The sequence below is a fragment of the Lethenteron reissneri genome, chromosome 22, assembly GCF_015708825.2.
Source record: "Lethenteron reissneri isolate LAM-NWPU_2019-01 chromosome 22, ASM1570882v1, whole genome shotgun sequence".
In the NCBI taxonomy this organism is placed as follows: Eukaryota; Metazoa; Chordata; class Hyperoartia; order Petromyzontiformes; family Petromyzontidae; genus Lethenteron; species Lethenteron reissneri.
Window position 1 is genome coordinate 9,970,233 of NC_083800.1, and position 12,902 is coordinate 9,983,134.

Consider the following 12,902-nt stretch of genomic DNA (forward strand, 5'->3'; position numbering starts at 1 on the left):
ACGTTTATGACCTCATGAGGCGTATAATGACTAACGAAGGCGGCGTCTTTGGAAAGACAAGATGTAACTTGCACACCATTGAGTAGCTAAAACGTCATTCATAGCAAAAACATTTTGCTATGGATGACAGAAATAATTCATGCAAGTGACATTGACACATTTGTCAGTGCTGAGCTACCTGACCCCCATCAAGACCCTGCCCTATTTAATGTGGTCTGCAAGCAAATGGTCCATGGCCCATGTGGGCAGTTCAATCCAAATTCGCCATGTATGCCAGCCCGCAAGTGTACCAAGAAGTATCCACGCAACTTCTTGAAAGACACTCAGTCAGGCCATGATGGCTATCCTCTATATCATCGCAGAAATACTGAGCATGGTGGATTTGAAACAACGCTCAGACCTGCCACTAACTCTGAAATGAAGGTCGACAACAAATGGATTGTTCCCTACTGCCCTCTTTTATGCAAGATCTTCGAGGCCCACATTAATGTGGAATTCTGCAATTCTGTGCAAGCCATCAAATATGTTAGCAAATACATCAACAACGGCTCTGACATGCCTGTCTTTGCCTTACAAAAAGTGGGGCAAAGTGTGGATGAGGTTAAACTTTTTGTCCAAGGGAGATACATCAGCAGCAATAAGGCCATTTGGATAATTCTTGGCTCCTCCATCCATGACCGTTCCCCCACAGTCGTCCATTTGCCAATTCAACTCGAAAATGGTCAATGCATCTACTTCACTGAAGGAAATGACCAACACCAGGCCCTGGCTCCACAATATTTCACACTGATGGCGTTTTTTAGTTTGTGCCAAAGTTACCCATTTGATGCCAACCTGCTCTAAAAGTTAAAATGTATGTGTAAGTCGATGTCTGTGTGTGTAAGTCCATGTGTGTGTGTTATTCAATATGTGTGTGTGTAGGTCTATATTTTGTGCGTGTAGGTCGCTGTGTGTGTGTGAATCTATGTATGTAATTGTGTGAGTCGATGTTTGTGAGTGTGGCTCGATGTGTTTGTGTGTGTGGGTCGATGTCTGTGTGTGTGTAAGTCGATGTGTGTGTCTTTTTTACCCGGGCAACATCAGGTACTTCCCGCTAGTCTTATATATAAATGTCATTTTTGTCTGTCTGTCTGTGTGTTCGCACGCTTTCAAATGATTTGGCTCTCAAACGGTGGTGTTTATGTAAAAAAAAAATAGCCAGGTACCACGCTGTAAGGCCCGCGGTGAGCAAGCGTGATTCCTTTTTCCCATCCGTCAACTTTAAATTAGTAAAATGAGCGATTTTGTGCAAAAGTATTTATTTATTACGCATGCTCCACCATACCAACTCACGCGCCTTCTGTGGAGGGGATGGCCCCTGCCAAGTCACACGCGTTCAGTGGGGGTGAGGGGGAAATTTTATTTCACATAAAAAATGCTATAAAAACACAAAACGCTCAGGTAAATTATTCACAGTGTGCTGTCCCCCCCCCCCCAACCTGGTGTGGGGCGGACGGGGGTAGCGGCCCAGCCCCCAGCCTGCCAAGGTGCCACCTCGGCCTGCTGGTCAATCTAAGCGAGGCCGGGGGCTCTGTACGGGACTAGGCCTCACCACGGCAATGTTAAGTACAATGTTCTTGCTTCTTTCGCTCAACTCACGTTGATATAAACCTATTATTTGAATAATAACCTTTCAAATATTATAATATTTTTGTTTGTGTGCTGACAACTAATATTTCTAAATGTACTTGGCAATTATTTATATGTTTATAATTGTGTGTAAGTCTTTGTGTGCGTGTGAGTCCATGTGTGTGTCTGCCACGATGTGTGTGTCTACATCCGTGTTTGTGTATCAGTCGACATGTGTGTGCGAGTAGATGTGTGTTTGCGTGAGTTGATATGTCTGTGTGACAGTCGATGTGTTTGTGTTAGTGAATGTGTGTGCGTGGTGTGTGTGTGTACACAACTCATATTTAACAATTGGGTTACTACATTTTTTAATAATGTGTGTGTCTAAGTCCATGTGTGAGTGTGAGTCCATTAGTGTGTGTGTGAATGGATATGTGCGTGTCAGTCGATTTGTGTTTGTTAGTCAATGTGTGTGCGTGGTCTGTGTGTGTAGACAACTTATATTTTAAAATGTAGTTAGTACATTTTTGTTATATTTATGTGTGTGTTTTAGTCCATTTGTGTGTGTCAGTCCATGTGTGTGTGTGTGAGTTGATGTGTGTGTGAGTCTATGTGTGTGTGTGTGAATCGATGTGTGTGTTAGTCGATGTGTGTGCATGGCTCCATGTGAGTGTGTAAGTCCATTTCTTTGTGTGTGTGTAGGTCCATGTGTGTTTGTGAATCGATCTGTGTGTGTGTAAGTTAAAATAAAAAATACATTGTGTGTGCGTCTAAATCGATGTGTGTGAGCCGATGTATGTGTGTGAAAGTCCATATGTGTGTGTGGCTCCATGTGGGTGTGTAAGTCAATGTGGGTGTGTACGTCGATGTGTGTGTAAGTCCAAGTGTATGTGTCAGTCCATGTGTGTGTGTCAGTCTATGTGTGTGTGAGAGTCGCTGTGTGTGTGTACGTCAGTGTGTCTGCATGTCACTCGATGTGTGTGTGTGGTTCTATGTGCGTGTGTGAGTCGATGTGTGTGAGTAAGTCTATGTGTGTGTGAGTCTGTGTGTGTGTAGGGCAATGTGTATGTGAGTCTATGTATGTGTGTGTGTTAGTCGATGTGTGTGTAAGTCGATGTGTGTGCGTGGGTCCATGTGTGTGTGTGTAAATCGATGTGTGTGCGTGGGTCCATGTGTGTGTGTCTTAGTCGATATGTGTGTGTAAGTCCATATGTGTGTGTAGGTCAATGTGCGTGTGAGGCTATGTATGTGTGTGTGTGAGTCGATGTTAGTGTGTGAGTTGCTGTATGTGTGTACGTCCATATGTGTGTGTAACTCCATGTGTGTGTATATCTAAAGTCGGTATGTGTGTGTGAGTCCATATGTGTGTAAGTGGATGTGTTTGTGTTTGTGTGTATGGGTCAATATCTTTGTAAGTGTGTGTAAGTCGATGTGTGTGTCTGTCTTTTTCGCCTGGGCAACTCTGGGTACTTCCCGCAAGTATAATATATGTCTGCACGCATGAGAGAGGGTGCGTGCGTGTGTGTGTTTATCTATCTAAATGTAACATTGGAACAGAAAATAACATTTGACATGTCTGAGGATGGATAGAAGAAAAATTAATACATTGTGTTTGTCCTTACATGCTATTCATAATGAATTACGAACAGCTGTACAGTATTCCTTTTAAATTTGACCTTACATAGCCGCTTAAAAATATAATGATCTATTATGAAAACAACTGTAAAATATGTTTCCTTCCATTGCGAAGCTTAACATTCATGGAATTTCAGAAGAAATCATCACACTGCAGTGAAGTGTTATGAAGCTATTTCTATTTAAAATTGTGGTTTATTTACTTGGTATTCCTTTCTTCCATTAAATACAGTATACTCATTTGGGAAATAAATTATCTTCTTGTGTAATGGTAATAGGCGCCAGGAGCTGACTGCCAATATCGAGGTCTGCTAGCCACGAGAGGGCTTCAAGACAGAGTTTGTGTAGTTTTGGATATTCCTCCATTCAAGGAGTGTAGGTTTCTTGCACGTGGTTCATCGTTTGTGTTGCATGGCCACAGTCACACGGTGGCTTGCATTTAATCTTCCATTCACGAAGGCTATATATGTGGCGGCCTTTTGATGTTGTGATGCGGTGGATGAGGAGGAATGTGAACGCCAGTATGTGTGATGTTTGAGTGAGGTGTTTATTCTGGACATCCGCATTGTTCCACTCTGTTGGGGTGAGATGCAAGGATGGTGATAGCGGCGCAATCCCAGAAGCCAGTTTGGGACTTTAATCGGTGGCGTGGTGCATTGTTGAGGTTAGGAAATGAATATGCTGTATCAATGTCAATACGGCATATAATTATAGACTACAAAATGTGATAATTATATTTTTACAGCTCTTTGTTAAGTAAATCCTGGATTAAGATCTCCCCAATGTGACAGTCTCGGGTGGTTTTGACCACGCATCATCTCAGTGATCTTAGCGGGTTGGTCAAGGCAGGGGGCTCAGGACCAGTTTATGTATCACGAACTACTGGGATGTTAGCCATGGCCACAAATCCAACTCAGATGACCAAGTTCTTAATGGCATATAGTACTAACCACTGGGACACCTCTCCATGAGCAGTAGTGTATTGAAAGTGCATCGATACTTATATATTTTGTTTCAGTAAAATGTAAATGATCATTTCTGTTTCTAAAACTAGGGCTATCTATTGGATAAATCCGAGGTTACTAAATCATTTAATGTAAAAATTGAACATTAATGGATTTGTCTTGAGTCTTGCACTTGATTATACCATATGTACGTCGCATAAAAGGTCAAATACCAGATTTTTTTTTAACCTGTGTTGTATATAGTGACCTTTTGACTTGGGAATTGACACTTGTGTTTGTGTATATATTTGTTGCACACCATTCATAAATATTAATTACCAAGTGGAACGTTTTAAGTATTCCACAGTGCACCCATGTTATGGACTATATACGATTCTTCAGAGCTGTTTAGTTTTTGAGGTGGCAGATGGCTCAGGACTCAGGAGCACTGCTGAGACAATGGGTTCAAATGTTGATTTCAGCCTCCTGTGATTTGAAAAGGCTTCTCGTGTATATGGAATCCATGGTTTGATAGGCTTGCAACAAACAATATCCTAAGGGCATTAAACGATGTTGTACTTTTTGGAATAAATTGGTCTGTTGAAGTGACTACAGGAGCAGTTCTGTGATATAATTTTACGGGGCAATTTTCCACCACAGGGTGATGCTCTGCTAGCTCCAAAGTTTTGGATGGAATTTATTTGTCTAATGACAAGATGCCAATGGCATAATTGGAATATAATTGGAGGAAAAATAATACATTAAACTGTGCTTTACTTTCACCGCTGGAGTATATACTTTCCTGCTATGAATTAAAGACTGCATGATTTACAGCATTGCAATGCCCATGACTCATATCAGGAAAATTATTTTAAATAGGGTGGTTCTGTGGCTAAGAGGGTTGATGCAGGCCAATTCCGACGTCAACATGTCGAGCCTAGATTTTATATCTGGGTTGAGAAATTGGTTTGCACATATTTACCGCTACTACTATATGGATATAAAACAGTATTGCTGTCGTAGCTGATTCAGCCATAAAAAGCTACAAAAATACGAACATGGTGTATTAAAGACAGTCACTGCTTTGCGTGCTGTCAGATGCGCCTCTGTAGCCGTCTGGAACGCTCTTCCTTCCTATATTAGGAAGCCACTGAAACTATGCACTTTCAAATCTATATTGAAAACTCATTTTTTTACTGATTTTTGTGTTTAGTTTGCTGTCCTTCCCCCACACCTCCGATTAGAATGGTTGTCTATTTATGATGCGAAGGGAGTTCAATATACAGTACATACATAAAAAAATCAAAATTAAGTAACTATGGACCTTTTTTCCGGTATCAAAACGAGTAAATTATAGAAAAAGGGCTTTATTCAGGAGGTGTTAAGATGTTCGGACACCAAATAGACACCAATTCCAAGGCATCAAGTCTGCATCAACCACGCATACTTGTGCGAAAACACAAACACAAACCAATATGCTTAGAGAATGTCTGCATTGTCCTTGAAACTGCAACAGAGACGACCTCCTTTATGTTTTACCAGTGCCAGACCAAATGCGGAGAGCAGAACAAGGACAATAAAAACAGATATTCGCTCAGGTTTGAGAAGTTGTAACTTTTTCAGCAGTTACATTTTGTTTACAGATTTATTTTTTTGCCTCAAGCACTTGTGGTTGTGTCGATAAGATGCCTTGTAATTTGTAACTATTTCGCGTTTGTACATCTTAACACCTCCATTTACGCCAGAAAGGGTATTGCTTCTTTTGTCAACAAAATTAAACTCGATACTTCGTGTGTGAACTTTGCACCCTCTGAAATCATATACACTGGAGTTGATACTGATGATGGAAATCATGGTGGTGATGATTGCAGGGGCTATTTAAAATAAAGTACATAACGACAGCATATATAGTAAAGCATGTAAATAAATGATGCGATTGCACTATATACAGTATTTGGTGATTCATTGCGTTCAGGTATGCGGTGCCCTTACAAAGGAATTTGGCCATCTCAGATTTCTATTTTAATAATGTAATGGTCATGGTTGATTGAAATTTTGTAGAGTCTTAAATACTTCAGCTCCCTGGCTCTCATTTTTAATTAAGGTATTATATTATATGTCTGACATATGCAAATAGAGCTAGGAATGGTCTTTGCATGGTAGACGGGGGATTTATATTTTCATTCCTATATTAAGAGATGTCTATGTCCTCAATACATTCAACACAATACGTGATCACAGACTTCTTCTTGGTTCTTTCGGTAAAGTCACGTAGAAGGGAAGTAATAAAATAATAAAAATAAAACATAATAAAATTATTCTCACGACGTTTCGGCCACAACGCAAGCAGCCGTCCTCAGGTGAAAACCAGGTCCGTCGAGGCGACAGAGCCGAAACGTCGTGAGAATAATTTTATTATGTTTTATTTTTATTATTTTATTACTTCCCTTCTGCGTGACTTTACCGAAAGAACCAAGAAGATGAATCCCTGCAGTCACGAAAGCTTTAAATCAAAATTTGATCACAGACTGGCACAAAGCAGGTTTATCCTTCAAAGTACTGTAGTCAAAGAGAGGGAATTCTAGTTACGGGTAAAACCAAAATGGTTGACAAAAATAAAGGGGCATTTTGTACTCGATTTTCCCAAAAGATTGATATTCCTAGAGGAAATAAATTACTTTAGATAATGAATTAACTGTCATATTAATGGAGAGTGCATTTAAAGTGGTGCGAAAGGTTAGAGGAGGTAACGAGCAAATCGTCTGAAATCACAAAATACACGTTGATGAAAAGGTGAGCTATAACAAAATAAGTGATGGAATACGCAAAACTCGCTGTCAAACTATTCAGGGAAAAAATGGGAATAGAAATCAGGGAACACAACAGAAACATGATTGAATATGCCATAGTGAGCATTGGGAGCATGAAGGCAGAAAAAATGAGGTTGGTGATTGGCAATTCACTAGTGGCAGCACAGAGGGAGAAAGGTAGAACGTACTTCATAGATAAATGAAATGTAAAAATTAGTAGACGAATTTTACGTAGATCTTAATAGCAAAAACATCATATAGTCGAGTAAGAATAAGACCGTCTCTCATTTGAAGAGCAGGAAGCTCCAGATCTCACACTTAAATAAGTAAACGATGCCCTTAGGAGCATGAAACACAGGGAACACTCCTGGACCAGACGGTCCAGAAGTAGGACCAATTGATGGAACAAAATGAGCAGTTTCGTTATGAAATTGTTGACAAATTAATGAAATACCACAATCGTGAAATGATGCCTCAGTTAGAAACCGATGAGTGAGTGGGTTGAAGCGTTTCAGGAAAGCTGAACTGGTTTATGTGAATCAACTGAACTGGTTTATGTGAATCAAAATAAAAAAAACGATATAAAGAAGAATGTTTTTAATAAATGTGTATTACCTGCTACAACTTATATATCAGAAACATGGACAGCTATTTTTATTATTTTATTACTTCCCTTCTACGTGACTTTACCGAAAGTACCAAGAAGAGGATGGACAGTTATGAAAAGAAGCATAGAGAGATGTATGCTTGGGATTACACTGAAAGTAAGTGGATTTGGGCAGGACGTGTTACCAAAAGGAATGATGGCTAGTGGATAAGTACAATGACAATAGCAGCCAAAGGATGGAATGCAACCGAGGTTTCATCCCCTGTGGAGATGGAGGGATGAAATCACCTCGTTTGCAGGTGCTATTTGGACCCTGAGAGACGGAAATAGTGTGGGGAGGGGCCTTCATCCATCCATCGATTGATTATGGCTGATGATCATTGTGATGACTTGTGCTCAGGTTCCCAGCTACATCTGTTTTGATGTCTATCTGGAGTCATATGTTGGTTGCTGGGTTTTATAACTGTACAGAGCAGCATATGGTTAGGAATGCAAAACATGGATTCATATTCTGCATGAATAAAATTAACACATTTATCTCAACTTGCCAGATTAAGTTATATAAAGCAGTAAACTATTTATGTGGAGCTGAGCTATGCATGTAAATCCTGTTTGTAGAATCTGGAAACCAATTGAAATTTCACAACTTTTAAATTGCATGCATTGATTGCATATGCATGTAGAATATTTTAAAAATAACTTAATTACAATAGATGGGTGTTGCGGTACCTGTTGCTTGGCCTATTGTATGTATGTTGAACTTCTTTTGCACCGTATGTATTGAGCTCTTTATCAATGGTACAATGATGAATGTCGAAGTTGTTAAATATTATTGATTGCTCCGACATACCAATGTGCTGAATCGATACAAAAAAACTGGGTCTTTTGTTCCAGTGACCACTTCACATATTTGTCTCTGTCAGATGGAGGGTGTAGGATGCAACATTTGCATTGTACTAATGCTCTCTGACCCAAACATCAATTATGAATCCTAATGTAATGACAATAGAGCCTGCATGCTGTGTGAGGGGACTGGTGGCCACGGGATGTAATGATAGGGAAATCAGCCAACAGTGCAAATGCGCTCGTGGCCACGGGAGGTAATGACAGGGGTATCAGTTGTGAGTGCGAAGGGACTGGTGGCTACGGGAATGATGGAGAAGGGAGCGCGGTCAGGTGACGGAAGAGGATGGTAGAATCTGCTGGTGGAGCGAGCGTCCAGAGTCAACGAGAATGATCAAGAAGGGGGGCGTGGCCTCGGTTGGTATATAAGGGGGGGATGCGTGGGAGACTCGGGGCTGTTGCAGTGGGGATCTCCACCTGGTGTAAAGTGAACGCGTCTTCAATGAAGTGCCATCTCAAGAGAAGTGTGTCAAGTCGTCATTACACTAACATTGGTCGCGAATGAAGCCTTTGAAAGTGTGAGGCACTGGAGGAATATGCTTGGATGGCTAATTATGTCCAGTATACACGAGGCAGAGACAGCTGTCTGAACCTTGCTTAAATGGTCAGCAGAGGCAATACCTGCAGGTGGCCTTAATTTTAAACTCTTGGCATTCGCTGTCCTACTGGTCTGTTTATAATGTATGGCTTTCACAAGCAAAAACGCAAGACGTCAAATGTCTGAATGTAAAATGTGGATACAAAAATGCATATGTGATATCTGTATTCTATTTAGCATTGCTATACACGAGCACTTAAATGTGTACAGAGTGATTTATTTATAGATGCCCATTCTAATATAATAAGCAGAGATTACTGTATAAAGAGAAAAGTAAATTTTATTCGAAAGCCTTTACACATCTACAAATCATAATTCACTTAACAAAATAAGCGGACTTATATTGTCCTATTTACGTTATAATTTTTATTCGCCACAATGGCACTCATGATTCTTTTTTGAGTTAATACATAAGGCAGCAACTGCAGCAGCAGCAGCAAGTGCAGCAGCAGCAGTAACAGCAGCAGCAGCAACTGCAGCAGCAGCAGCAACTGCAGCAGCAGCAACTGCAGCAGCAGCAGTAATTGCAGCTCCCTTTGATGCTGTTAATCCTGCATAATGCACATGCATATGCAGTACTAATCACATTCCTGCATTTCCCATAAATATGCTAAATTCCTTTTGATATGCAAATTCCTTTGTCAATGCGCCCAGCTTATATATATGCTCCAAGCTCGTGTGCTGTTTCATTCAGACTCTGTCGCCTCGACGGACCTGGTTTTCACCTGAGGACGGCTGCTTGCGTTGTGGCCGAAACGTCGTGAGAATTGTTTTATTATGTTTTATTTTTATTATTTTATTACTTCCCTTCTACGTGACTTTACCGAAAGATACTAATAGGGTTTTTCCCCTTTTTTCTGGCAACAAAACTGACACCTTTTGCAAGGAATCATGCTTACATTAACCACAATACCTGCAGTCAAATGCAAACAAAAAACAAAAAACAATACTCTGATAATTGTTTTTTGTTTGCATTTGACTGCAGGTATTGTGGTTAATGTAAGCATGATTCCTTGCAAAAGGTGTCAGTTTTGTTGCCAGAAAAAAGGGGAAAAACCCTATTAGTATATTTTGGTACTGGCAAAGGAGATCCCATGATTTACCGAAAGAACCAAGAAGATTAATACACTTGTTGAATATTTTAACACTCTCCCGATGCCTGCTACCACCTTACTGGCGATCTCTGTTCCTCTGTAAAATATGAAGCCATCGCTTTCACAATACCTGCATTCAATCACCCGTCGTCGACAGGGAATAAAGTAGAGCGTTAGAATTCAGTGGGGCGTCTATAAATGGATCCCTTGCGTCCTCTTTCAATGTGGTGAATTTACTGTCAAGAAATGCTCTCAAACTCATGCTCGTCAAATACAAGCACATTTGCAACTGTGACCTGAAACTATCAACTGCAACTGTGGTTTGCAACTGTTTGGGTATTTTTGGCCTACTCTTCGACACTGCCCAAATATCTTTGAAGAGGTTAGGAGTGCCCACAATTTATGTCATCACATGCAAACTGCCAATCGACTAACTGTAATAGGTAACATACAACAACGTAAATCAATAGCTCAGAAAACGCCCCCAAAAACGTGTTATTGAATACAATACAATCTAAAGTAATTGCAACCATGTCTTTCATTGATGAACTCAATCTGAGAAACAACTCAAATGTGTATTAATTAGAATAAAGAGAAGTGAAGGAAATGTGTCATTTAAAACAATTCCAGACTGATTTGTTCATTTAAACATGTTGTTATTCGTTCACTATCCATGTTTCTGACGTTTGTAGTCCTGTACGTGTAACTCAGTTCTAGATGGTGACTCCGATTGATTCATGATGATGATGACGACGAAAACGACGACGAAGAAAACGATGCCGCTGATGGTAATTCATGTTTACGTCCAACCTCTGCCATCTCGCGTGCACAGGAGAACGTGTCTCTTGCGGACATCTTGTCGCTGCGGGACAGCTGCTTGGCCGAGACCGAGCTGTGGGCCGTGTGTCTGGAATGCTGCCTTGCCCTGCGCAGCATCGGGCACACGGAGCTCTTCAGGAACCTGTGCATCACTCCCGACACGCTCGCTTTCAACACGCACGGCAACGTGTGCTTCATGGAGCAGCTCAGCGGTGAGGCCCCGGAGAGGTTCACGCCGCCAAAGTACTCGCCGCTCGTCTGCATTTCGCCGTGTTAGGTTCCCCTAACACGATCAAAGCAAAAGGAGTCACGGGCACCGCAGGTGGTGTGTTGTTATCGCTTTGCACATCCGTGCGTCTTGGGAAGTGTTTTAGAGTAAACAAACTAACCGGGCGAAATTAAGCGTACAATTAAATTTTTTTGCACTTCAGTTGGTAAATTCAGTGGTGCATCATCATCATTAGCCCTGGCCCATCCACTGGATGAAGGTCTCTCCCAAGCTGTCACCATCCCTCACATCCTGCGTTGTAATAGTCCACCTCAACCTGCACACGAGCGGACTTCATCGCTCCTGCCCCTCGCTGGATACGTGTCACTGCAGGGCCGGATGAAGATTTTGTGAGGCCCCCAGTAATATTTTCAAAAAGAAAATAAAGTTAAAGAAAATTTTAATTTATTTTTACAAGGTTAACAACAAATAAAATTAGCATTCACAAATGAAATTACTTTTCACTCATCTCTGGAGGCCCCTCCAGCTGGCGGAGGCCCCTGGGCTGCAGTCCCTAAAGCCCCCACGCCTTGATCTGGCCCTGTGTCACTGCCGTTATTTGTTGACCAGGGGTCGGCAACCTGTGGATCCGGATCCGGAGCCGCATGCGGCTCTTTCAGGACTGTGTCATCACGTGTTTTATATAGCACCACCGTCTCGTGCTCACGTGCATTGGCGGCTCTTGAAATATTGAGGGTTTTTACCGATTTCGAAAAAAATGCCTCACTGCTTCAACGAGGCATTTTTTTTTAAATGCCTCAAAAATGCCTTTGGTTGCTGACTCTTGTGTTTTTTGACCATTGGCTGTCGATGTATCCTGCCCAAATCCACTTTTATTAACAGTTTTAATTACTTCATTATCCTGCAAATGTTTTCTGATCCTCATGTTTTCTGTCTCTCAATGTATGCATCTCTCCATGCTTTGTTGGGAATTTATACGTTTTTATGTTCCATTTTGTTCGTTAAAATTCAGTGCAAGCGAAATGTAATTTAGATCACACGTTCATGCCCTGAAAACTTGTAGAGTGAGGCTTTTATCGGCTTATTTTTACATTGTAGATGGCAATCACGCAACTCGGTAGATGGAAAATGTTTAAGCAAAACGTTACATTAATTACATGATGACATTTTGGCCATCTTAACAATGAAATGCTCATTTATCACAGTTGGTAATCTCATCACCGAGTCAGCATTGCTTATTTCAAAACATGTTTTATTCATGTGCGCTTTGATGCGACATTCAAACATATGTAGATGTTTTTCAACATTTTAATGAAAACATTACCAATTGAGTGGCTGACCTCATATGTACTCTGAGGAAGGCAATTGAAGTTTGCATATGCCTCAGTGTTAGTAGGAAAGCTGATATCTTGTATAGGTGAAGGTCTAGCCCATGCAATTGCCTGCACACGGCACTACTGGCAGAATGGCATCCCATAAAGAGAACTCTGGAGAGACCCTATAGATGATATTTGGCCTATTCTTTAACGCTGGTAGGAGCATGCACATATTAGCGCATCACATGCACCCTGCCCAACGACTGACTGTGGTAGTATCCATTTATACAATACTGTACGTTTTAATAAACAAGCCCATTGTTTGAACTGCCATGCCAG

The 12,902-nt window shown here is 41.0% G+C and overlaps 1 protein-coding gene across 2 annotated transcripts in view; it reads left to right on the forward strand.

The window, feature by feature from the left end:
- Nucleotides 1-12,902, forward strand: part of KNDC1 (kinase non-catalytic C-lobe domain containing 1) — a 103,749-nt gene that overhangs the window by 18,615 nt on the left and 72,232 nt on the right. For both annotated transcript variants that reach the window (XM_061556542.1, XM_061556543.1), the window contains exon 3: nt 11,032-11,230. In XM_061556542.1, coding sequence (XP_061412526.1) covers nt 11,032-11,230 — 199 coding nt within the window. The remainder of the gene's footprint in view (nt 1-11,031; nt 11,231-12,902) is intronic.